This window comes from Suricata suricatta, chromosome 3, assembly GCF_006229205.1.
Source record: "Suricata suricatta isolate VVHF042 chromosome 3, meerkat_22Aug2017_6uvM2_HiC, whole genome shotgun sequence".
NCBI lineage: Eukaryota > Metazoa > Chordata > Mammalia > Carnivora > Herpestidae > Suricata > Suricata suricatta.
Genome location: NC_043702.1, coordinates 112758033 through 112771317, shown reverse-complemented (window position 1 = coordinate 112771317; position 13285 = coordinate 112758033). Strand labels below are relative to the sequence as shown.

The following is a 13285-nucleotide window of genomic DNA, read 5'->3' as shown; positions in this document are numbered from 1 at the left end:
CACTGGTGAAGAGCACCTGCCCACTGACAGGGCCAGAGCCGACGCCCCCTTCTCAGGGCGGATGAAACCTCCCAACCTACCCAAGCGCATTGAAAACAGACAGCAGAAACCAGCCGCCTTTGATCCCCTAACGCTCTACTTCTGTCCAACCTGCCGTGAGCACCGTGTTTCACTCGGTGATGAAGCCAGAGTATGTGACTCCATCCCAACTGGGTCTTCCTGGGTGAAACTGGGAACACGATTCTTTTCCTCCAAGGGCAGGGGGATGCTGGTTAAGTGCTAGTTAACTAAGTCCAATCTCAGTTTTGAATTAGAGGAATGGACTTAAATGAGATTTTCTAAAGGAAAGACGTTTCTTTATTTTTTGACCTGAAGTACAATTTAGATCGTGAGCACTCAGCACTCGCATACCCAGAGTCACATCTGCTGACTGCCGGTCCGATGCTGGGCCACAGGCTGCTGTGGATTTCTCTGAGGCCCCTCTATGCTATTTTTAACTGCAGATGCTGATGAGAGGAAGAACAGGACAATGAACTGTCATGTGCTGTGGGTTCTGGGGAAGCACAGACAGGGTCTGGGCTGTTCGCCAAAAAGGGACTGACTGGTGGCTGCTCCTTGCTGGGGGTGAGAGCAGCACACACTTGGATCAGGGATGTCTGGATGGGTTAGAGAAACGGTCATCCACCACGTTTTTCAAAAACACTCCCAAGCAAACCGCATTGAACGCTTTTTCAGTAACCTAGGTTTCGATGACAGGACTGTCCCCTGAGTGAGCAAGGATGCCTGCCAGAGACTCAGTGTTTTATTCTGAATCTTGTTCTCGGGCCCGAACCAAGTCACAAAGATCGGCTGCTCCCGTCTTCTTGCTGTCACATCTCTTACGACAGGTGCCCTGCACCCTCCAAAGAGTGGGGAACACGACTGGGAGGGCTTCCTCTCCAGAAGCAGAACAGTCAAAAGTGAATTAGGCTAAGTGGCTTCATTTTCCCGGGGTCACAGCTTATAACCCAAGGTGTGTTTTCCCCACAAAAAGGGTGTGCTTAAGTTGATACAATGAATCAGAGTCAGTTGATGGAAAAGTTAAAAATGTCCTTTACTGAAAGATATGTATCTTTACAAAGAGCAATAGCAAACAATCCAATCTAGGAGTTTAAATAAAAGTAGGTGACTTTAAAACTAACAATATATATAAAGCTGGAGTCACTGCCTTGGATAATTTATCCGCTCACCCAATATTCTATGTAGGACATTCATTCTTAAGGCAGAAAAACGGAATCTGACATGTAGTGACTTGGCTCTTACATCCAAGGGTCAAACTGGGAGTAGATGTGAGCAGACAGAGTCCTTGCTAACGAGGACTGATCTGTGGGGACAACTTCCTTTGCGGAGGAGGTTATGAAGGAGGGACACACTGGGGAGAACAAAAGAAGAGGAGTTTTAAGACACACACACATTTTTCAACGAGAGGTCAAGGAGACTAGGTGTTTCTACGAGGAGGCCAGACTCCTCCTGGGACGAAGCAAAGGCCCCAACGTGCTCCGGCTGGCCCGCGAAAGCCGGAGTCCCAGCTCGAGAGCTCTGTGGAGGGGGCGCCTTCAGACTCCGGCGCTCGAGGTCTAGAGTGAAAGGCAGCCTGAACAGCTCGAAAGCAGCTGAATGTCAACTCCTGCTACTCACGAGGCAACCGCTTAGGCTGCCCGCGCCCCGCCGGCAACATGGGTGCAGAGAGAGGAGTCCATGCGTAAGTAACGACGAAGCTCCTGACGCATGTGCCACAGTCCCCCTCCGTTCCTAGCAAGAACCCTCTTGAACGAAAACCATCCCGACCACAGAATCAGAGGTGTCACGAGGATGTGCCGGCCCGCCAAGGGCTGGGGGGACGGGGGACGTGGTCCGGGGTGCGGGCCCCTCCCGCAGCCCCGGGCCCCATGAGCCCCGAGGCGGACAGAGCCGCATGTGAGCCTAGACCATTCTCAAGCAGGCGGTGGCGACCAGAGCCGCGCACATGCCCTTCGTGTGCCGACACAGACGCTGGAGCTCTGGAAATCGTCTCGAGCATACCAAGGTGACCTGCTGAGGTTCCTCAGACGTGAAGGGTCTCTTCTTTGTCGGCAGCAGGAGTCCATGCAAGGTTTGTAAACAGCGATACAAAATACTGTAAACATAACTTAACAGAGCTTGTAGAAAACAGAAGTGGATCCCAATGTACAAGTGGGTAAAAACACCAGAGGGTGGCTTCGGACAAAGTTCTCCCTCCTGTGCCAAGTGATTCTTTTGATTACAAATATAATCCTGAGCTGAAAAACTGGGATTTGGGGGAGAGCCATCTTTGCATACAAAATACCCAGAGGACGCTTCTTACTCTTTTACTCTTCTCTAGGGACAGTCACCGGTCAGAGCCAGTTCTGAGGGGGTGACTTTGGGGGCGTTAGAGTTTGGTGTGGCGTCCGGGCCGGGAGGCCGCCGCGGGACTGGCCACGGGGACAGTGGCGGCCGCCTCCTCCGCCTCCTCCAGCTCCTGGCTGACGCTGGACTGCAGGGCAGCGGGCGTGAGCCACTCCTTGGGGAGGCAGCTCTGCAGGAAGGGGATGCAGGAGCTGAAGTAGGCCAGCCGGTTGATCCAGCGAGGGATCTCCTTCCCGCAGAGGATCTACGGAGGAAAGAAGGTGCGGTGTTAGGAGGGCAAAGGGAGGGACCCTGGTCGGTGTGTGTGTGGGGGGCCAGGCAGGTGGGTGTGCAGGAAGGCACATGGCCCGTGAGGACAAACAGCACCCGCCTCCAAGGCCGTGTCATAGTGGTTTGCTTTCTACACCTGCAACATCAAGCTCATTCCGTCTGGCTCCCTTCTGTCCTTGGTCCCTGCACCTGCTCCAGGACGCGGGGTGCCAGTGCTCAGAACGACACGGTGGGAGGCTGTGCTGACGCAGGCACCAGGGTAACACACTCCAGACAGTCGGGGCAGCCGGCCCCGGGTAGTCCCCCAGCCGTCAGTTCTCCCCCTCACAGACTCCTTTCTACGTCACCCCATTTGTCCGGGCCCACATTCTATTCCATTACTTCTCATGCTGGTTGAGAAAGAAATGTCTCCACGGGTGTAGACCTGGCTCTGTGGCTCCATGGTCAGAACCAGGGCAAATGCCTGGCTCCACTAGAGGTGTGTGTGTTGGGAGGTAGGCATGGGGTTGGGGGAACGCCCTCCCAGCTGATGGTCTGCGGCAGCTCTCTGCCCACTCCCCATCCTAACCCTGTCCTTAGAGGACTATGGGTCACAACCCACGGCCCCGTCAACCTCAAATAGTAAGAATTGGGTCTTTTATAACTAACTTCATCTTTTTTTTTAATTTTTGAGAAAGACGGAGCATGAGTAGGGGAGGGACAGAGGGGCAGAGAAAGAGAGAGGGAGGAAGGGAAGGGGGGAAAGAGAGAGACTCAGCAGGCTCTGCACTATCAGCACAGAGCCCCATGCAGGGCTCAAACTCCTGAACCATGAGATCATGACCTGAGTCAAAACCAAGAGTCCAACGCTTAACTGACTGAGCGCCACCCCCCCCCCCCCCCGCCGCCATCTCGCTGACTGCACTTTATCACCCTCCTTCCTGCCTACAAACATGGGGCTTATTGTGACCCAGCTCCACTGTCCCTTGGCACTTTTGCTGCCAGTCACGACAAACGTCGTGATCATGTGATCTTATCTGAGTCGATGACCTTGAAAAAAGTTTTCAAAGTATCTTATGCCCCCAAATTAGTCAAAACGTGGTAAACTGGTACCTGCACTTAAGTAACGTGACTTTCCTCCCTCAAGGGTTAGCCTTACAAGACCATGTGAGGGAAGGTGGCATGTTCTGACGAAATATGATCACCTGGCCTGGGAGCAGAGACATGGATCACAGGCCCCCCCCATCCCCCCGCACGTTCAGGGGCACCTGCGTGTCTGAGGGCCAGCCACAGAAGAGGTGACGGGGTATTTAGGTTAACATACAGCCACTGTTCATGAGCCAACAGCCACTCCCTCAACCTACTTCTGAAGTCCTGGTTTTCCTCAGCAAGCACCTTCCTTCCCATGTCCGTGCGCTTCCGGGCAGCTGACGTCATCCCGACCTCGAGAGGTGCAGCCTGACCAGCCTCAAACATAGGACAGCAAACTACAGCCTCCTAATGGTGTCAAGGAAGCGGTGCTGGTCCATGGCCGTGCCCGGGGCTGAGCTCTTGGCGGGGTGCAGTCTGTGACCAGGCCCCCAGCCTACAAGACCTCCCATCCGGCCCTATCAGAGGGGTGCTGGTCCTCTTGCCAAGCCAATGTCTCTAAGCGTTGCATCCAGACCCATCAGTGAATCATGCAGCATGAGACTGTACAGAGGAGAGGTAGTTGTGACACTTGTTTTAACATGTTACCCACACGTGTGTGTTTAGACTGGGTCATGATAGAAAATCTATTTCTTACTGGGGCTAGTAGTTTATGTAGCTAAATTATGTTTGCACTTCAGCTTCAACCAATAATTCCTGTTCTAGAGATGTCCCCCAGAGACACTCAGGCAAAATACAAAGAGCCATGTGCACAGGGTCATTCACCACAGCACACATCAAGAGTGGCCGTCCCTGTCCTGTGCCTCGTCCTTCCTCATGGAGACGATGCGAGCTGTGGCTTCTCCCGCATGACCTTTGCTACCTTGATGTACGTCCCCTCTACACCCACTTCGTTGAGAGTTTTATCCTAAGTGGATGCTGCAGACTGTCCAATCCCTTCCTCTGTCTACTGCGATGATCGTATTTTTATTTCTTATTTTCTTCACGTGGTGTATGACACTGATGGATTCGCACATGTGGGACCGCCCTTGTGTCCCTGGGATAAATCCAACTCCATCTCGGCATAGAATCCATTCCATGTATTGTTGAGTTTGGTTTGTTAATGTTTTGTGGAGGATTTTTGCATCTTTGTTCCTCAGGGATACTGGCCTCTGATTGTCGTTTTTCGTAGTGTCCTGGTCCGGTTTTCGTATCAGGGTGAAGCTGGCCTCGTAGAATTTGTTTGGAAGCGTACCCTCCTCTTTCATTTTTTGAGAAGTCTGAGGTTGGGTGTTACATCTCTGCATGTTGGGTGGAAGTCACCAGTCAAGCCGTCTGGTCTTGGACTACTGTTTGCTGGGAGGTTTTGGATTTAACTTCCTTAGTAAAATATCAGATCTTCTATTCAAGATTAAGTCTCAGGAGATGGTATGTTTCTAGAAATGTGTCTCCTTGGTTGTCCAATCCACGGACAGTGTTGTTTGCCGGAGTCTCTTATAATCCTTCGTATTTCTGCGGTGTCAGTTGCAAGTTCTCTTTCATTTATTGTTCATGTGAGCCCTCTCTTTTTTTTTGGTCAGTTTAGCTGAAGGGCTGTCAATTTTGCTGATCTCTTCAAAGAACCAGCCCTTAGATTCACTGATCTTTACTACTGTCTTTTTATTCTCCATTTCATTTCTACTCTGATCTTGAGTACTTCCTTCCTTCTACTAACTTTAGGCTGTGTTTGTTCTTTTCTAGTTCCTTTGGTGTAAGGTGAGGCTGAGATTTTTCCTGTGTAGTCAAGTATTTTTAAATCTGGGAGGAGGAGAAATTCATGACACACATACACACAAATCCCACCTCTTGATTACTTTTGGAGACTTGAGCTGTGCCAGCCGGTCCCCCAGCCCAGATTAGACGGTGACTTGCCAAGGGCATCACAGGGCCAGGCACGGAGCTGCAGTCATAGCTGACTTAACACAGGGAAACAGACATGTGCAGAGGAAACCACGCACAAACTTTCGCAGGGCCTCTCCCTGTGGAGTCACACGGGAGAGTCAGTTCCCCCTAGAAGGCACTGGGACCACACATGGGAAATGTCCACCAGGCGACCTCACTGGACCCCCAGCATCCAAGGGTTCTTTGTGCCTCTTCGTACAGGCACCTGCTCCTTATCGCAGGCCGTGATCCTGGTCTCCTGGAACGGAAGCAAGTGCTGTGCAGAAATCGCACTGTACACACAGGTCGGGCCTGGTGAGCTGCTCCTCCATTTTGAGAATGTGGGGGGCCCTTCAGAAAGTCGAGTTCTCAGATGTCATCCAAGGCCCCAGTCTTCTGTAAGGACAGCAGTCTCTGGCCCGTTATAACTCTTTTTTTCCATGGTACCCCCTCACCCCTCATCTCCACCCTGCCCCGGCCCCAGACTTGACCGAGTTGTTGTGACAGCGAACATTCTCAAAGGACCCCAGGCGCAGGGGGAGGCCAACCTGGAGCTTTGATTCCAGCCATACCTTTTAGGGCTCCCGGATGTGCAGCCAGTTAGAGCAAATACCATGACTGTAAAGGTTGACTTTAGCAAGCCGGTGGCTTCCACCTGAGTTTTGGAAGGGGCCTTCTTCACCTGGCCTGAGGGAGGGCGTGCAGGAGCAGCAGAATCCCGGAGGACACATGTGACGCCCCTAGCAAGGAAGTTTACCATGTCGGGGGTTCCCCCCCCCGGGCAGGGCACACATGGGTCAGGCAGCACAGGGTCCAGGCCCCCAGCGTGCTTCATCAGTGGCAGTGAGCACTGCAGGGCTGCTCGACACTGAGGATTTTCGTCCCTCAAAGCTGGTAAGCTGAAGTCCTAACCTTGAACTTGACACTAGGTAGAAGGTGGCGTCTTGGAGGTGGGAGGGTCATGATGCCTGAGCCCTAGCAAATAGGATTAGAGCCCTTATGGGGATCTGAGAGCCCCTCCCACCTCCCGCCACCCCAGGCTGAGGCATGAAGTGGGCTGTGACCCGGGGAGCAGTGCTCGCCAGAAGCTGAGTCTGCTGGAGCCTGGATCTTGGACGTGAGACATAAAGGTCTGCAGTCGCCCAGACAGAGTGGTCATCGTCTGTGATGTTCTTGGGGCAGAGGGCTCCACGGATGGGTGTCCCAACCCTCGAGGGTCCCCAGCGAGGAGTCCAGTCACCTGCATGCAGCTTAGTCTCACGTGGAGCGGACGAGGGCAGGTCTTGGCAAACAGCCCAGCGCAGGCACTCAGGGCTGTGCCTCTGGGATTTCGAGAAAAGGCCAGGCTGCTGAGTTTCTAAGGTTAAACACTCGAGGTTTTCCAGAGCCCCTTTTGAGACCTGCCGCCAACCCTCAGCCTCCAGGCCTCAGGTAACAGACTGTACCAGGGCTCCTTAGTCCTATCGGCTGTTTATGAGAACTCTGCGGTTCGTCTGCAGATGGTCTCTCTTCGGATATCGTCTCCTTCACAGGCTGCGAGAGGCAGAAATCCCCATGGAAATCCCAGTTGTGGGGACAGGTGTTCTTCTAATGATCAAGACTTGTCTTCGCCACCTCCCCCGCCCCCCATGGCTGCAAGGAGGAGGAAGGCGTGTCGGTGAACACGTTTCCCCCTAGGATTCCCCAGGCCGGTCCCTGGATCCCCTGCACAATCATTGGCACAAATGTTTCCCACCAATTCCTCGAGGAACCCCATGGGTGCAGTCATCACAAAGTACACAAAATTCTCGCCTGCTTGCGAATTTCTTCAAGTTCCCAGCAGTAGACTCAGCAGAGACAGGTCTGCTGTTTCAGCCGTGAGGCGAGGGCCGGGATGGGAAGGGGTGGAGCGGGGCACAGGACTCAGCGGCAGGGACTCCCTGCTCCCCTAGACTTTGCTTCGGTCCAGGGAACTATTATCATGCTCCCTCGGAGGAGGGAGCAGCACCGCCGGTCGGCATTTCTGGCTCACCCACAACCGCGCTTCAGGATTTTCGGGGGCTTCCTTTTCCTCTTCCTGCCCGAAGACGGAATGAAGCTCAGGTATCACCTGGGCTCTGCGCCCATCCCTCCCGTCAGCGGCCAGGTGTCCTGGGGCCAGATTGGTCATTCCCAGTGCACAGAGGGCCACGGACACGGGGCGGGTGCTGTCTAGGATCTCTGCCAACTGTACCAGGTCCCTGACCGTGCTCCCTGCAGACGGGGTCAGGCAGGCCCGAGTCTTCTCTCGTTCCTGGAGAGCACGCGGAGTCCCCCGGGGGGTCACGTCATGCAGAGGCAGGACCGACACCCATCTCCACTCAGGTGCTCCGGGCCACCGCTGCCACCCCCTCCCCGTTTCCGCAGGACGGGAGCCGTGGGAGTGCTAGTGAATTCTCCAGCCCTGGTCTCACGGTCTCGTCATTTCTTCCCTCCGGTTTCCTTTTCCAGGTCCTGTATTCTCAGGTCTCCTGCCTGGGAGTCCAGAAACGGGAAGGCAAGGAAGTTCGTGCCTGTGCGGTATGCTGGCAGAAGGAAATGTCAAGACCAGAGAAATGGACGACTTTTTAATAATTTTAGGAGCCAGGGGAAAAAAAAAATCACTGGCAACTAAGAAAAAAAGAGGAATCCTGTGTCTAAGAAGCGTTAGTGGCTCAGGTTCTCTCTCTCTCTCTCTTTTTTTTTTTTTTTTTTAGCAGTGAAGACCTTTTTAGTTTGAGAGAGAGGGAGAGAGAGTGAGCAAGTGCCAGTGGAAAGGGGCCGAGAGAGAATCCCAAGCAGGCTCCAACCACACTGTCAGCACAGAGCCCAATGCAGGGCTCAAACTCCCCAAACATGAGATCATGACCTGAGCTGAGATCAAGAGTTGGACGCTTAACCAGCTGAGCCACGCCGGTGCCCCTGGCATTAATTTCTTTAAAGAGGAAGTTCAGGTTGGTAGGGAGCAGGTTAGGATAAGAAGGGACGATTATCCGTGCTTCACCCTCCCCACAGTGAAGTCGTGAACGAGGTCTCAGTTTAACTCGGTGCCCACTCGGAAGCCACTGACCTTGGAAAGGCCACTCGGACAAGGGAAAGAATCTGGAAGGCACCCTTTACATGAACATGAAGACTTGGGAAGACAAGAAAGGAATGAGCAAATGAAGGAACAGCACCTTGGGCACACTGGCAGAGGTTACGTGTCTGGAGGCTGCGGGGTGACGGTGGGGGCGTGTGGGGGGAATGTGTGCCTGGAGGCCATGGGGACACTCACCTCCGACAGTGCGGAGGAGAAGTGGTTGCAGTTCTTGTGCATCAGGTGGTAGGCGTTGCCCTTGTACTCCTTGCCCAGCTCCTCCACGATCTTCTCTATGTCATCCTCCAGGAAGTCCGTGCTCCCTAAAACTACAGCTTCTCTTGAAGAACAAAAAGGAAAAAAAAGAAAAAAACACCACGACTATGTGAGTTGGAGCAGCGAGAAAGAGCGTGTTTAAAGACTTGCTCACTCCCAGGGCATTCTGACTGGTTAACGGAGCAGAGCTAACGGACTGAGACTAGGACAGAAAGGAGACACTTTGACATATTCTGTTGCTCGAGCTTTCACTTTTCTGCGATAAGCTTCAAGGCCATCCTTCTGAATCATACCAGTGCGAACCTGGTCACGTTCTCTAGGAAGCAGTGCGTCATATGCTGACAACGTACTATTGTGTTATTTTTACAAGCAGCGTGTATGCAGTCAGGTTGCTGCCGACCCAGATCCTGCTGAGGATATTCCTCTGCAATTACACTGGCCCCTGGCTCGCTGGCTGGAATCTCACTCAGAAATAGTCTTTCACACTATCTGCTTCTGTACCATGGGGGCATGAACTGATGACCAACTACAATTGTTTTATAGCATTACAAATACCAATCAACCAACCCCTCCCCCCAACCCGGCCCCCAGCAACCACCCTGGAAATGTGACAGATGGGATACCCAACAGAAGGCAGAGTTCACATCAGATACAAATGAGGCATCTAAGAAAACCACAAATACCTAGCAAGCCCTTTCATCTAGCAGTCCTGCGAAAGGGGCCACCCACCTGAGGAAGAGACTCAGGACAGACTAGAGTCGATCAGGGACAGGCTGGGAGAGCTGTGAACTGGGTAGTGATCGACATGGGCAGCCCTACCCTGAATTTCAATATTATAGCCTCGTTTCACTGTTTTTCACTTGGCAAGTGCATGATGATAGGCCCAGAAGGTTCTTTAGAGCTCCCTGAAACTACGGCTCTAAATATCTCTTCAAACACACACCTTAACTAAGAAATGGAAATCTGGATCATTAAGCATTTGTGTTCTTGGTGCTGCCGAGGGCTCCGGAGGTTTCAGGGTATCTGGTTTCGGAGCACGTGTACTAAGCGCACCTTAGCAAGTTTCTCAGCTAATCAGTTGCTCGGGTATTTCAAATGTATAAACAGCAGCATCCCTTTCATTGGGGAAAGTGAAAAGATTAAAAAAAAAATTCCTACCATTTTTTTTTCTCTCTTCATGCATTTTACTAAAACCGATTTTCATTTGTCTTGAGGACCGCTGACCTGCACATTACTAGTTGCAGGTGCACAATGCAGCGGTCCTAGGCCTGCTCGCTGTGCTACGCTTGCCCGGAGAGAAAGGAGGTTTTACCAGTGGTGAGCAGGTCACATCTCTCCCGGCACAGGAGCCTGAGGGGAAGCAATCGCTTACATATACACGTTTTCTAAGGCAGAATCCAAGTTACATACTAAGGTAAGAACGTTGTTGAAGTGCACAGAATAACTCACGTGGGTCCTGAACACAAGCAAAAGGCTAGGTTATTTCTGACACTTCATCTGGCCGATTCTCATCATTACACATTTGAGATACAGTGGATTTTAAAATAAAGTGTCAGCAACTAAAACAGCATTAAAGAAACATTTTAACTTCCTGGAGTTTAGTCTACAGAGTGACTTCTGTAGGCCTGAAAACAAGCTTTGGCACCTAAGACAGTGTAATAAAAATTATCCTCCCTACTTACTTAAATTTAAATGTTTCTCCTAGTTCAGAAGCATTTCCTGGGGAAATTTCAAATATTCCAGAAAAGGGGTAAGGATGGCCACCATAAGCAAATTCTGAAAAGAGAAAACTCATGATTTTTAGTATTTATCACACAATACTTAACCAGAATGCTGAATTAGCTTTAATAAACGATGTGGATAATAATGACACCACCTAAATATTTTCTAGTTTATCAACGCTTCCACAAAGATCTCAGTCTCGTTTGGCTGTCAGGTGTTAACACCCGTCAACACAAACGGCTTAAAGCTCTGATAACGAAGACACGCGAAGGGGACCCTGATCCGTCCGTTCTTGTTGGCAGGTGACAGACCCGGGGGACCACAGCCTCTCTGCCAGATGTCGTGCCAGACTGCGTGGGCGGTCAGTGCAGCACTTTGCCACTTTCTAAACTAAAGGGATCGAATTTCAAGCTTCAGGCTTCTCTGGAAAAGCACATAACCGTGATGAGTTTTCACGGCTCGCAGGTGGAAGGCTCTTGGTTTACCTCTGACTTAGGAGTGACACGTTAGCAAACCTGGAGCACTGAATGCGATTCCAGTCACAAGTTAACACGTACACTTCCTCACACACACTCTCCACAGCGTCTTTCAGCTGGGGCGGACCCACTCGCGCTGCGGGGTCCTGAGCTATAAAGTCTCAGGGAGCATGGCTTCAGGTAAGGAAGGAACTCAAGTTTCCTGGTAGGAGATATTTGGAGATATAAGTGGCAAATCTAAGTGGACTTACTTAAAAAATTACAAACAAATGTTTAAATTAATCTCATCACTTAAAATGTATTAAATACAATCATGAAAGGTCTTAGAGTATGGGCAAGAACAAGGCAGATACCAAGCTGACAGCTGATTCAGCCCTACCAGAAGAAAAGCAAAGGTGTGGCTAAGAAAGTGTGTGGCATTCAATTCTGAAATACACGTTAAAATTTATCTTAACGATAGGACTTTATAATCAACAGTGTAATAATCAGGTCGGAGGCGGAAAGGCTACGTTTAGATTTTTAACGTCTGCAACTCAGTAAGGAAAACTCTCAGAGCCGTTTATTCATCTGCTCGAGAATCGTCATCCACTGTCAGGAAGACGTCTGCCCTTGGCTCTGTCATGCTCACACGGACATGTTTCCAGCTGTGTTTCTGAGAATTCCTGAACCATCTTACGGAGGGATGCAAGGATCAGACAGGTGGCAGAATGGCTGGCACAGAGGAACACTTGGGTTCTAGGCCGCGTTCCATGAACTGTCTGTGGTCAGACTTCCAGCAGAAGGGAGCCCTGGCTCCTTCGTCTGGAAAACGGAGAAAGCGCACCAGGCCCACATGTCCTTCTCTACTTCACGGCAACGGGACCAAGGTGGCACTCAGAAAGCTGGCGCCCACCATGGAGACTCAGTTAAAGGGGAAACTGGCAACTCTGGCAAAAACCAAACCAAGCAAGGGTGCAAACCACTCCGAGGGGCAGCGAGCACAGTCTTAGAAGGCCCACACCAAGGCCGCCTGACTGAGGCAAATGAAAGACATCGCCGTCGCAGGGTGAGTTCATGATTCAAAAAAATACACTGCACGAGCCCGAGGAGACTGGAAATGGGGTCGGTCTCCCGCAGATTGCCTCGGCTGGACTTGAGGGAGGCCGTCCTGTGCCAGCAGCAGAGGTCAAAACACAGGAAGGCCAAGCTGCTAGGTCGGAGTGGCTCCTGTCACAGCCATCATAGTTAGGGTGGGGCAGACCACACAGGCCATCATCCTTGAGCAGAAAGCTAGATAGAAGCAAGGGCAGGACTTGCCCAGGGACATTCTCCAACTTCGTAACTACGCGCTTGCCAGTCTCCAAAAATAAATTTAATACTGAAATTCCCTCAGAAAACTGGCATTTCATGTTTGTACCAACGCTTTTCCAACCATAATGACGGTTTTTCAAAGAGTGAGGCTTGTTAGGAACTCCAGCGTCTGTCAGAGCAAAACTGTCCAAAAGGTGAAATGGTCCAAAAGGCAACTAGTTTTTCAGCTGTTGTATTTGGAAGAAAAGATAACTCAATGAACACCCAGTCATGAACTTCAGTACCTTTTCCTCAAATACATTCAACTTTGGGCATTTTCCCAAACTGCAGTTCAAACAAACGTGGGGAGATTTTCTTCTACTTTGTGCGATACGATCACATACGTAAGTGGTTGGAAAAAAAAAAAGAGGAAGAGCTACAGTGATAATTTCACGAGTCCTTTAAAAGAAAACAGTCTTCGGGAAGCCTGTTCCGACGGTAGATACACATACCTCTGCCATATACTTCAATTCCTGAATGAAAAACTCCAATTCCGATGGACGAGGTGTATTCATTCATCCAGTACTAGGAAAAAAAGGAGAGATTCAGAATATCTGTTCATTTACAACACAGCTCCACATGATACCGATTACTACCCCTAAATCTTCATGGAACGTCTAGGTCCTTCTAACTCCATTTCCTAGTGTTTTTCCTTCTGGCCCCCAAACTCCATGAGAAGGGCCCATTTGGTCCCATCTCTGCCTGT

The 13285-nt window shown here is 51.1% G+C and overlaps 1 protein-coding gene across 3 annotated transcripts in view; it reads right to left on the bottom strand.

Annotated features, from left to right (window-relative positions):
• Positions 1-1068: 1068 nt before the first annotated feature.
• Positions 1069-13285, bottom strand: part of DESI2 (desumoylating isopeptidase 2) — a 40688-nt gene continuing 28471 nt past the window's right edge. For all 3 annotated transcript variants that reach the window (XM_029934850.1, XM_029934851.1, XM_029934852.1), the window contains 4 exons: positions 13032-13104; positions 10735-10828; positions 8975-9116; positions 1069-2650 (listed from right to left, as the gene is read on the bottom strand). In XM_029934850.1, coding sequence (XP_029790710.1) covers positions 2429-2650; positions 8975-9116; positions 10735-10828; positions 13032-13104 — 531 coding nt within the window. In that variant the 3' untranslated portion in view covers positions 1069-2428. The remainder of the gene's footprint in view (positions 2651-8974; positions 9117-10734; positions 10829-13031; positions 13105-13285) is intronic.